Source organism: Hemitrygon akajei, chromosome 1 (assembly GCF_048418815.1).
Source record: "Hemitrygon akajei chromosome 1, sHemAka1.3, whole genome shotgun sequence".
Taxonomy (NCBI): Eukaryota; Metazoa; Chordata; class Chondrichthyes; order Myliobatiformes; family Dasyatidae; genus Hemitrygon; species Hemitrygon akajei.
Genome location: NC_133124.1, coordinates 101845768 through 101859173, shown reverse-complemented (window position 1 = coordinate 101859173; position 13406 = coordinate 101845768). Strand labels below are relative to the sequence as shown.

At 38.2% G+C, this 13406-nt stretch overlaps 1 protein-coding gene across 2 annotated transcripts in view; it reads left to right on the top strand.

The window, feature by feature from the left end:
• LOC140729142 (1-phosphatidylinositol 4,5-bisphosphate phosphodiesterase gamma-1-like) overlaps positions 1-13406 on the top strand; it is a 254092-nt gene that overhangs the window by 155609 nt on the left and 85077 nt on the right. For both annotated transcript variants that reach the window (XM_073048590.1, XM_073048598.1), the window contains exons 5-9: positions 1912-1996; positions 7577-7657; positions 10826-10860; positions 11548-11620; positions 13176-13277. In XM_073048590.1, coding sequence (XP_072904691.1) covers positions 1912-1996; positions 7577-7657; positions 10826-10860; positions 11548-11620; positions 13176-13277 — 376 coding nt within the window. The remainder of the gene's footprint in view (positions 1-1911; positions 1997-7576; positions 7658-10825; positions 10861-11547; positions 11621-13175; positions 13278-13406) is intronic.

The following is a 13406-nucleotide window of genomic DNA, read 5'->3' as shown; positions in this document are numbered from 1 at the left end:
TGAGAATTTTGTTTGTTTGAATATGTTCTCCCCTTATTCTTCTGAACTCCAGGGAACACAGACCCAAACTGTTTAGCATCTGTTGGTGGAACAACACTCCATCCCTAGAATTAGCCTGATGAATCTCCCCAGGACTGCTTTGTTGCTACTGCAGTACCCATTGGTACATTATCTCTGCAAAGTCCTGCAGCTTCATTGGATGGATAAATGAACAAGTGTCATCATTCTCACCCAGGCTAGGGTTCCCACCACTGCTGAGGCTCTGACTACACTCGTTTGCCGACCAGCCATGTCATTCATGTGCCTGGCACTTGCTACTGCTTTCTCAAAGGCGCTTAGAAAAGATGCAACATCTGCACTCACTGCTGGATTGTGAGTGCTCAAAACAGGGAAAGGGGCATCTAGGATGGAATTGAGAACCTCAAGCTCATTGAGAGAGAGCACAAGAAAGTCCAAGGTAAATGGTAGAAGGAGCCCCCCCCCCCAATCTCACAAAGTACCCATGCATCACCAATCTCCTGTCCCTTCTTTGCATCCCATGCTGACTTCACAGAACTATAGTGGAATCAAATCTCTGAGGGTCAGCCCAAAATGATTAATGTATTGATTTTAGTAGGCCATGCTATTAGTTTTTCTTTCTTAGATTCATTATCTTTTTTTACATCTTTAAGAACATGTTTAAGGAATCTGAAACTGTTAGCTAAGGAATTGAAAAGCTGACATAATGGGTATAAATGATGGTTTGATAATTTTACTGTCACTTTTACATATAATGAGGAACTTACTGGAGAAAGATGGCAATATTTACATGCTTTTATTGAAACTGGATTGTTTGTGCCATTTTCTTTGTATCATTGATCGGCATTACATTTTGACTTCAATACCAATCAGCAAGACTGGCATAGTATCTGACATTAATTGATTTTGATATTGCAATATACACTGATACAAATTATCTCCTTTCCTCTTACAAATGAACTCAGTAATTCCTAAGATGACATCATTAGAATTTGTGGTGTGCCATCTCTCCTCTTTTCCCTGATAGTTCATCTATGGCCCTAAATGTAATGAAACACTTTCCAATGACTCCGTAAGGGATTTTGATTGACGTATGGTGGTTGAAAAGCTTTTGAACAATTCTCAATTCATTCAGCATCTTACATTTTAACCAGGAGCAGGAAGATAAGGTTAAGTTCTAAGATGAAGTTTTATTCTCTGTATTGGATACCACTTTTATAAATAGAGGTATGATCTCAGAATAAATGGTAAATCATTAGAACTGAGATTGGGAGAAATTTCTTTACAGTGGGTTGAAAATATTTTGAATTCTCCATAGGAAAGGCTGTGGGTACTCAGTTCCTCCATACATTCAAGGCTGCGATTAATAGCTTTTGAGGCATTGAGGAAATACAATAATACTGAGATTGGGCAATAAAGTATTGAAGCATGAGCAATGATCTTATTGAATGATTGAGCTTGTTCAAGGGCCCACATTAGAATGATATTCATTCAGTCCTACCTCTGCCATTTAGTAATCTTCCCCTGGAACTTTCTTTTAATGATAATGAAGTCAGCTACAGGTTTTCTCTTTCTGTTTTACTTTTTATTGCCTCAACCTCATGTATTGTCAATTCTCCTGTTTCCCCATTGCATCCTTGAGCCATTTACTGATGCTTGCCATAACCCTTTCCCTTCTCCCCTCTCTGCTTTCTCTTAGTCCTCCTAACTGTGCTCATTCTTTCCTTGGACATCAATTCATTCCAACCCTCTCCCTTTCATTTATTTATCTCTTCTATTTTTTCATGTTCTTTCTGCTGTTTTTCACTAAATTTTACTAATTTTCATTCATTCCTTCACTCTTGTTTGATATAGTTATGCTCAGTAATCTATTTGATGCTTTCCTCTGAACAGTATCACTGTGAAGGATCTAAAGACCATGCTTCCTCAAGTCAACTATAGAGTTCCAAATATGCGGTTCCTGAGAGACAAGTTGTTGGTAAGTAAAAGTAATTCAACCACTGCTTTTGAATTTGTTCTATTTATCAGAAACTGTGTCTCTTAATGTAATCCTATAAATGTGCTTTATATTTTTGACATTTAATATTATGCTTACTGACAGAACCGCTTTACGATAGATGCCATAGTATCTGTCATGCACCTGGCCCTGACCCGCCTAGCAAACAAGGACACTTATATCAAAATGCTGAATGCACAATAGTGGTCGCAATATTGGAAACAGAACAGTTTTATTATCATTATGAAAGAATTCCTAGTAAACCAGACTCTTTGACTTGTCAATTTAGTGCAGCTGTACTGAACTTTTGAAATCAGGAAGCTCCCAAGCAAGTTTCAAAAACTCTTATTTCCCTTACCTCAGGAAAAAGCCCTCTACTGAGAAGTTGATTCATTTCTAAACATAACAACATTAATAAAATGTATTAGGCCATTCAATTCACTGAGCCTGCTGGAGAGTTCTTTAACACCATAAGATATAGGAGCCAATTAAGGCCATTCGGTCTGCTCAGCCATTTCATCATGACTAGTCCGGTTTTCCTCTCAGTCCCAATCTCCTGCCGTCTCCCCTTATTCTTTCATGCCCTGACCAATCAACAATCAATCAAACTTAAATATGCACAAAGACTTGGACTCCATAGCTGTCACAGAATTCCATAGATTCACCACTCTCTGGCTAAAGAAATTCCTCCTCATCTCTGTTCTAAAAGCATGCCCCTCTATTCTGAGGCAGTGTCCTCTGGTCATAGACTCTCCCACCACATTCAACATCCTCTCCACATCCACTATATCAAGGCCTTTCAGCATTCTATAGGTTTCAATGAGGTCACCCCTCATTCTTCTGAATTCGAGTGAATACAGGCCAAGAGCCTTCAAATGCTCTTCATGTGACATACCGTTCAATCTTGGACTCATTTGTATGATCATTAATATCACGGCTAATCCAACCTTTAGCCTCAGCACTTTCTTGGCTGGCTTAATAAACCTGTGAATCCCGTCAAATTTATCTGCATCAATCTGATTATATTTAATGACTTAGCATTCATAGCTTCTGGGGAATTCAGAAAGAATTCTGAAGACTTATAATCCTCTGAGAGAAAGGATTCATTTCATTACTCTGACACTGCACCTACTGATTCAAGACCTCCCTTCTCACCAGATGAAGGTTCCCCAAAATACCTACCCTTTCTCTCATCCTCAGAATCCCACATATTGCAATGAGTTCATTACCAACAGGGCTCCAGTAGAATTGAATTTAATAGCACAACTGTCCAGTGGCATGGACACCCATCCTAGTGAAGTGCTTTGAGCAGCTGATAATGGCACATATCCAAAACTCCATTCCTGCCACATTGGACAGTCACCACCATGCCTTCTGCCATGCACCTGCCCCTGACACACCCAGGAAACGAGGACACTTACAGCAGAATGCTGTTTCTGGATTTCAGTTTAGCATGCAACACTATTGCCCCGCAGACTCTGGTGAGCAAATTCCTATCTCTTGGTCTAAATGCACCGTTGTTGGACTTCCTAACGAACAGACCTGAGGTAGTCAGGATGCATAGCCGTTCCTTCCTCCCCATCAGCCTTCTCAAGGGGTGCCCCCTAGAGCTGTGCGCCAAGCACATTTGCTGTGCACTCTGCTCACACATGACCGCACAGCTGACCACTCCAGCAATCATATTGTCAAGTTCTCCAAAGGCACAGCAGTGGTGGGGCTCATCACCAACAACAATGATGAGATGGCTTACAGAGAAGAGATGGAAGAGCTCGAGGCCCTGGTGTCAGTCAAATAACATCTTCCTTAATGTCAACAAGACAAAGGAGATGGTTATCAACTTCAGGAGAACTCGCACCAATCACAGCCCCTTTTACATCGGCGGCACTACAAGCAGTTTCAGACTCCTGGATGTGCAAATCACACGTGACCTCCCATGGTCCCAAAAGCTCATCCTACACAGTCAAGAAAGCTCATCAAGGTTTCTGCTTTCTGAGGAGGTTGAAGAGAACTGGATCTTGCACATTCATACTCACATCATTCTACAGATGCACGATAAAGAGCATCCTAACAAACTGCATCACTGCTTGGTTTGGAAATTGCCCTGTGGCAGACAGAAAGGCTCTACAGTGGATGGTCAAAACTGTCCAATGCTTCACCAGCACTGGGTCACCCATCATTGAGGACATACAGTATATACAGAAAGGAGCAGGAAAAGTGCCAGTGAAGGAGCCCACCCACCCTGCTCATGGACTGCCCATAAAAGAGGAGGCTATGTAACATCCATGCCAGGACTACCAGACTCAATAACAGTTACTTTCCCCAAGCAGGAAGGCTGATCAACACCTCCACCCACTAACTCACTACTAAATTATTATTTTCTGTCAGTCACCTTATGTACAGCTTAGCATCAATTTATGGACATACAATCATTCTATTTCTACCAAGATAACTTCAGTGTTTATATTTAGTGCGTTTTAAGTTATTATTGGGTTCTTTATTGTTTGTGTTTTTTGATCTGGAGTAACAATTATTTTGTTCTTCTTTATACTTGTGTACTAGAAATCACAAACAACCTTGAATCTTGTTATAACCCAACCTGATAATAATGACAAGTTCAGTTCAGTTTTGAGTGTGTGTATGCTGCATGTCTGTGCCTTTAAAATCCTGGACCATGAATAGGCAACCTGTTAAATGAGGGATATTTCCCAGGTCTACTGAACAGTTCATAACAAAGTTACACAAACAAAATGCTGGAGGAACCAGCAGGTCAGGCAGCATCAATGGAGAGAAATAAGGAGTCGATACCCTGATGAAAACTTTGACTCGTTATTCCTCTCTATAGATGATGTCAGATCTGCTTTTCCTCCAGCACTTGTGTGTGTTACTCCGGATTTCCTGCATCTGCAGAATCTCATGCGTTCGTGATTTCATAAAAAAAGGAACTGAATTTTGGGGATATCAGTGAGACTTCATAACTTTTATTCTGCTTGCTTAGGTATTGCAAAAGATCACATTGCACTATTTGAGGACAGGAGGCAGTTTTCCTTGAACGACATTGTTTTCTCAGTCAAACTGACTCTACACTGATTAAGTGTCCATTCATTAAGTATTTTTATGAGAGTTATTGCGTGCAAGTTGTTTGATGTAACACTTCCCATATTTCAGATGTAGTTCTTTTTTGGGATATCTTGAGGATATGATAAGCTATTAACATAAACAAAGGCCTTTCATTTATTCTTTATGCCATTCTGTCATTATGTCAGCTTGCCATTGGATAATGGTTGCCAAGATATTATGCATTACTGCAGTTCCCTTGTGGCAGAAAGAACCATGTAAATCTCCCAGTACTAACATTCTATTGTAATCTCTGATCATTCCCATTGTTTTAACTTCCTTGCCATAATGCACATGAAACCCATGATGCCTGTACCATTTCTCCTCACTGCTATACACTCTTCTTATGAGAGAGAGTGCGAACTCCGTAGTTTGTCGTTCAACCTTCTCTTCCCAAGTTAAGACAATGACACAAAAACACTCTCAAATCCAACGAATCCATTTTATAGATTTTGCCATGTAGGAAATAGAAGTTGGGCATAGAATGGCCATAACTGCTACTGAATGCTGACAAAACATTGAAACCTTAGCAGCAATGTAAAGTAAATTCTATACTTCCACAGGGCAATTTGAGGAAATTGGATTCCAGTGTGTCACTGCTGATGGCACCAGGTTTTGAGATGTGTTCGTTGTGTTATTGTTTTAACATAACTTGAAAAGAGAAAGTTGAAAGAACAGATGCCGATTTGAATAGAGCTGAGTTCATACTCTCTCCTACAGTATCTCTAGATTTGTTTTTAACTGCAGAGAAGAAGAAAGCAAGAACAAGACTGGGGCCATTCAAACTTTTAAGTGTGCTGTGCTATTCAGTATTATATCATTATTACTGATTAACCATTTCATTAATCCACTCTTATTCTTTCCCTTGATGCCTTCTGTAGAAGTTTATTCAGGTTCTTCTTAAAAATATTCAGAAACTTGTTCTCTACAGCTTCAATGGTGATGAATTCCATGGATTCACCACCTTCTTAGGGAAGAGTTTTAACCGGATGTCAGTCCTAGATCCTTTGCCCCAAGACAATCACTTATTGTTCCAAACTCTGCAGTCAGGGTAAACATCTTTTTCACATCCAGTCTGTCTGAATCTGTCAGAATTTTGTAAGTTTCATTCTTTTAAGCTGTATTGAATGCAAACTTTCCTCTGGTCAAATTAATCTCTCCTCATACAGTTGTCCTGCCTCTCAGGAATCTTCACTGTACTCCTTTCTTAGGTGAGAGGATTGAAGCTACACACAGTGTAGTCTCATTATCACTTGGTAAAGCTAAGTGAACTCTTGGTGGAGTGAGGCAGTCTCACTCTCTGGTGAAGGTACCTTATCAGAGTTCATGAAAGGTGGCTTGAAATTGGGATGTGTGGTGGGAGTAACAAAATTATAGATAGGGGTACAAATAGGGTGAATCCATTCTGGATTTTCTCCCATCAGGTTGGGTGAGACTAGAACTAGGAGGCTATAATTTTAGAGTAAATATTGGAAGGTCCAAGGGGAATCTGAGGAGAAATGTCTTCATTCAGAGGCTGGTGCAAATGTATAACAAGCTGCCCACATAAGTGGTGGATATGGGGTCAATGATTACACTTACTGTAAGAGTAGCTTGGATAGGTACATGGATGAGAGAGATTTGGAAGGATAGTGTCGGGTGCAGATAGATGGGACTAGGCAGATCAGCTGAAGGCTCAGCGTCTGTGCTGTAGTACTCTATGATCTGATAACAGCTGTTCGGATTGGAGATGGTACGCAGTGCACACGCTGTGCTCTGATGGCCGAGAGAGTGAACTTTCGGGACGGTGGATGGGGTACCAGTCACGTGGGCTGCTTTATCCTGAATGTTGTGACTGGCGTCTGGGTAAGGTTTAATGTCTATGAATTCCAGACTGAGGTGGATGGAAACAAAGTCACTCTGAAGGTTGTTGGTTGGATCTTTCATCTCAATCATCAATAAACTATCTTTGCTGAAGCCAAATTGCTAACTATTTCCAGTATGAGATAGTGAAACATAAAAAACTTTTTTTTACTTCTAAAAAGTCACAGCAAGCTGAAGGGCTTGTTCTTTAGGGAACTGAAGGTTATTGTAACACATGCAAACAGCTCAAATTCTCTGGCTCACCGTGAATCCAGTACATTTGAAACTCTGGGAATATCGTGTGCAGAACATAATTGCATGAGAATCAATAATATGGATTGTAATGATACAGTGATACCCTGAAGCATTTGCTGTATAAGATCTGGGATCAGTAATTTTTAAAAAGATTTTATCTTTAGATTTAATAAAATGAGAGCATCCATGAAGAGGCATTTTGTACTTGGCCTGCAGGCAAAGATCAAATTGGATGAGCTAAATTATTTGCAGCTCTTTCCAGTAATCTTTAAGCACAATGGTGCCTCTGCTGGTGAATATGAGACAGGCTATAGATTCATAGTACTTGTTCTTTGTTCATCTTCCTGACAGGAACTGGACACGAGGATGGATATAAACTATGCACACTTTGTTCAATTCTACAGAAACCTGATGTTTGACGCACAAAAATCAGTGAGTATTTACTTGAAAAGTTGGATCAACTGCAAAATTGATGTACTGATCAATGAATATGAAATTTACTATACTTCATGCAGTTTCTTCTTTATAAAATAATTACATAACTATTTTACTAGAATACATATTCACTATTGTTTTCTATCATTATATGCAGTTCGCTACCCTCTACAATAAACAATCCAATAATCCTTGATCTGTTGACAATCTTTATTTTCTTTTAACAAAGCAATTTCCCTACTACACATTTTGCTCCTATTACCTATGGTAAATCTTAGGCCTGTTATTTTCTATAATTTGGGAAGTGAGTTGCAATGTTAAATATGGCTATTTAATTTGGTGGACATTAATGCACCATTGAAACAGTCTATTTCATATTAAGGTTTATTTTTCTATCTTAATTTTTAGACAATTATATAGTTTAGCTTTTTCTTTCCTGGCTTGTTGTGTGTGAGTAATTCTTACAGTATTAGTCAACTTGGTGATATTCTAACTGCAGGATGCCAAAAATCATTATGAGCTGGTATTTGATAGTGACCAATGCCAGAGAGGATAAGAGCACACAAGAGCGATCAGCAGCAAGTGCTGTTAGCATCACTTGACTCTCTCATCTGAAATTCTGTGCCTCCAATTTCTATTGACGTTGAGTGACCTACCCTGCAGGCCATAAGGAAACACCAGAAGCTCAGACTGATGTCATCTTTTGTTTTTGCACGGCTGCTGATGTGTGGGATCACTTTCCACTTCTGCAAGCCCAGACTCCTGCCCTGTTGAAGGTTGAAGTAGGTTAATCAGCTCTCCCCAACTGGTAACTTCTTCAGAATGCCAGTTTGACAATGTAGCCTACTAGCTGCATGTACAGTAAATGAAATTGGGCCTTTAGGGGAAATTAATCAATTAACTAAGTAGGGAGATATGTGACAAATTTATTTCTATGAAGCTGAAGTTACCCATTTGGACCCTAAAAAGATATATCTGGGTTCTTCTTAGATGATGAAATCCATAAGAATGGGATCCAAAAGAGACTTAGGTTCCAAACCAGATGAATTATTAAGATACCTTGGGCAATTAAACAAAATGATCACTAACGTTACTGAAAGCTGGAGGACTAGGACATAAGGATATAAACTAATGTCACCACTGTGCAAGGCTATAGTTAGTTATGTAAGTATTTCTAGACACTGCAAAAAGGATGTATATGTTTGCTTTGGAAGCAATGCAGCACAGAATGTTTATTGATTGTTGAGATACTTCATATAATCAAACCCTGGCTTGATTACATCACCTTCTGTAAATATTCTACGTGAAGATTTGGCAAGATATCGAAAACTTTGACAAACTTCTGTAGCTGTGTTGTTGAGAGTATATTAACTGGTTACATCGCAGCCTGGTATGGAAACACCAGTGCCCTTGTTTGGAAAATCCTACAAAGAAGTAGTGGATGCATCTCAGTCCATTACAGGTAAAGCCCTCCCCACCATTGAGCACATCTAATCAGAGTGTTGTCGCAGAAAAGCAGTATCCATCATTGAGGGCTCCCGCCACCCAGGTTGTGCCCCCTTCTTGACGCTGCCATCACAAAGAAGGTACAGGAGCCTCAGAACCCAGACCACCAGGTTCAGAAATAGTTTTTACCCCTAAACAATCAGGCTCTTGAACCAGTGGGGATAACTTCACTCAACTTAACTCACCCCATCTTTGAACTGTTCCCACAACCTATCGACTCACTTTGAAGGACACTTTATCTCATGTTCTTGATTCTTATTGCTTAGTTATTATTATGATTATTATTGTTTTTATTATTATTGTTTTCTCTCACTCTGTATTTGCACAATTTGTTGTCTTTTGTGCATTGGCTATTTGTCTTTTTTGTTGGGTGTGGTCTTTCATTGATTCAATCATGTTTGTTGGATTTACTGTGTATGTCCACAGGAAAACAAATCTCTGGGTTGAATTTAGTATTGTATATGGAATTCAATAATAAATTCACTTTGAACTTTGAGAGTTTTATCTGCTTGTAGGTGACTCCAGAAAAGGAGGTTATATAGAATGTCAAAGACAAGTCTTTTTGGAATGAGGTTATGAAACCATTTGCCAGACAGACATTTCTGCAAAAAATGTTAACTATTATTTCAAAACTACGACTGAATAATTCCTGTTAAACAGAGTTATTGAAGAAACAGAAAAAATGATGGCGATGTGGAATTAAGTCACAGAGTAGGCACTAGTTTATTGAATAGTGGAAGAAGTCGGAGAGACTAAATAGCCCATTTCTGTCCCAGAGTTCCTTAAAATGACTTGACTTCATAGCTGCAATAAACATTAGCAGATACATTCTGATCCCCACTGAATTCTTATGGTGTCAGTACCTTGTGGCTAGTTTTCTGAATAAAGTTGACTGCAACTTCAGTGACAAGATCCTGTCTGTGGCTGGGGGTTCAGGGATGTAAATCAGCTACTTGGTAGGGTAGGTGGACTTGGGGGGAGGGTGGTTGGTGAAGGGCACAATGAGAACAAATCTCAAGCATGCTAATGCCAAGAAAGGACTCGCTAGCTTGGCTGACTTTCAAAGCTATCAAAACGCTAAATGTTTAGCAAATAAAATAGAAAATGCTGGAAATACTCAGCAAGTCATGCAGCATCTGGGGAGAGAGAAGCTGAATTTAAATAACTGACCTTTCAGAAATCTCTGAACTTTTGAAAGATATTTTAATTATTATTTTTCAATAAGCATAAATGCTTTCAAAGTACTTGAAAATTAAGTATTTTTTTGAAAATATTTAAATTTTAATTGCTTTAAAAGTAAATTGAAGCCACCAAAACATATTAACTAAAAGTTACCTTTGCCCTTTGTAGCTCTTCCTCTTAGATCCTACCTTGGTCTGATTGGTTACACAAGCTCCCAGCATAAGTGGTGAAGTATTGCCACAACTTTGTATTCAAGTGGTGCAGCACACGTGAGAACATACTGGTGAATTGCTGCCAAAATTTGAGATTTATAAGTTTGTACATATCTTTATTAATCACCCCTGGTTATCCATTGTTTGCACAAATCCATAGAGTTATATCAATTAAATTCTCCCAGAAGTTCAGTAGTTAATAAGTCATGGCTTGATTACATCACACTTATTTCTAAATACCTGTTGTTTTGTTTTTGGTGTACAGGTAATTGAGCAGCTGGAGCTGTCTTTTCCTCTAAGGTAAGGAAATATTCATTGCCTTATCCTGAGTTTTTTTTTAATTTTCACTTTCTACTTTTACTCCATGTAAAAATAAATTTATTTTTAAAAATGACAAACTAATTCTCATTTTCTTAAGCCTAGAATGAAATTAGATATGATCGGTCATCCTTGTGTTTTATTGTGATTTCTTTCTGCTAATACATTTTTTGGCGTAGGTCTTTTAGAAAAATCGTAACTGTTGAATCATTGATAAATATATAGAGCACAGAGCAAGGCTGACATTGCCATGTGGAAATAATTAGTGCTACAGCTTAAAAGTTAAAGTGAAACTCTTTCCAATTTCTCAGATTATTGTAGAAGAGCTCATGGGACACTCTGAAGAGTAAGGATTTCCTGATCAAAAATCTTGTAATCAAAAATTATCCTGTACTAAAAAATGAATGAGTCAATTTATTGGATCAGTATTCTGCTGTTGTTTCTGGGAACAACAAAAGTTGCTATGTTTCCTTTCTAAAATCATAACTAAAAAATATGATCAAACTTGCCACGATATCTTTAGTAAGGAGGTATACCTTGTTAACTGCCCCTCTCTCTATAGATGCTGCCTGATATGCTAAGTTTTCCTGACATTTTATGTTTTTTTGTCAAATAGTGCTATTCATAATGTAAATTTTTGCTCATGTTTGGCCTTTTTATTGCACACAGGAATATGGAGAGGCCTGAACTCTGCCAAATAACACTGTTTGATTTCCAGAAGTTTTTGCAATATGATCAAAAGGTAAGCAACCTGAAGATGGATTATTCTTACTTTATATCGATTAATGCCTGGAATACACTGCTGGAATTTGTAGAAGAGACTGATTCGATTGGAACATTTAAGAGACTCTTAGATGTAGGAAAAATGGAAAGTAATGCGCTATGGAGGGGATAAGGGTTAGGTTGATTATGGAGTAGGTTTATATTGATTGGCACAACACCTTGAGCTGACAGACCTGTACTGTGCACACTGTTCTATGTTCTGTGCTCTAATGCACCTCAGAATACTTCATTGTCTGCAAAGGTTCCAAGGTTGTGAAAGGGATTATTAAATAAAACACAAGTCTTTGAAGTATCTTGGCCATTACAGCAGGTTTGACAGTGAATCCAGCAAACCAACTTAGCATGGATCTCTGCCATTTTATCATTTTGGAATCATAATTGTTTAGAGAGCCATTGGCACGCTGGGGGGTTTATATACTAAATGGCACTATTTTATGTAGCACTAGATATTGGGCCCTGCAATATGATTTAGGCCAATTACTTTGATTTTAAGGTTCATAATACCAAAACCTAGTTTTTAGGGGTGCGTCGAGAGTGGGTTTTGGGCTAGTGAAAACCGAGGGAATACTTTTCACATTTTACACGGTAACAATAACAACTTTCTTGATACAATGGTAGGCGGTTTAGAAGCCTGAAGTCCAACACCAGCAGTTGAAGGAAAGCTACTCTTCCCTTCATTCATTTGGGGTTTGAACCAACTTGCACAACCCTAATTAGTATAACAATATTATGACCATTTTAACTATTTTGCACTACAATGGACTTCTATAAAAATTCTCACATTGATCTTTCTTGTTAAAATTGTGTATAGTTTATGTTTAATTTATACTTTTCTTATGAATCTTGCGCCACTGAGTAGGAATTTGATTGCCCTGTGCATACATGTACTTGTGCGTATGACTATCAACTTGACTGACTTTGACAACCCCAGTTATAACTTCCTTGATCGTCCTATTAAGGTAATAAAATTCCTCAGTGGGAGAGTAGACAATAGTTAACATCACGTCAAAGGTGATGTTTGGATAGGTGGCCAAGGAGTTCAGTTGAGGAGGAGAGAAAAAGATGTTGAGGGAGTGAATTCCCTCAAGTCAAAGCACCCAATAGCAGGTGGCATTTACTAATTGATGACTTATCATTGGCTTTGCTTGGTCAATTTTTCTTTCTGAGAATCAAATAAAGCAGTGATTGGAAAACAAAAGTTTGAGCTATTGAAATGAAAGTATTTAGAATTGAATGACCAAACGTGTGGAGTTTTGGAATTCTACTTTCTGATGGTAAATGGGAAAAAATTAATATGGTTTGAAGTTATTAGAAGTGAATATTTAAAAAAATGTTAGCAGCATGTGCAGGATAAATTTTTAATTTCAAATTATAATCCTTACAATTGGTAAGTACCTAATTTGTTCAAATGCATTGATTTAATACATTACTACATGGATTACATTAATTTAATTGCATTTTTATTTATAGATCTGGAATGAGACTTCATTAATTATGTGCTCTTGTTTCCTTAGGAAAGTTGGGCAAATGACACTAACAAAGTTCGAGAATGCATCTTTAATTATTTTAAAGACCCTTTACGGGAGACTTCAGACCCTGTTTTACAACTTGATGAGGTAGATATAGATTTGCATTATTATCTCAGCTTTCGGTAAATGTCAAACTGTGTACATTCTTCTTTATAGGATAATTGCAAATAGCTCATCTTTAGCAAAGGCATACTTGGAATTAAAATGTTCTTTTAT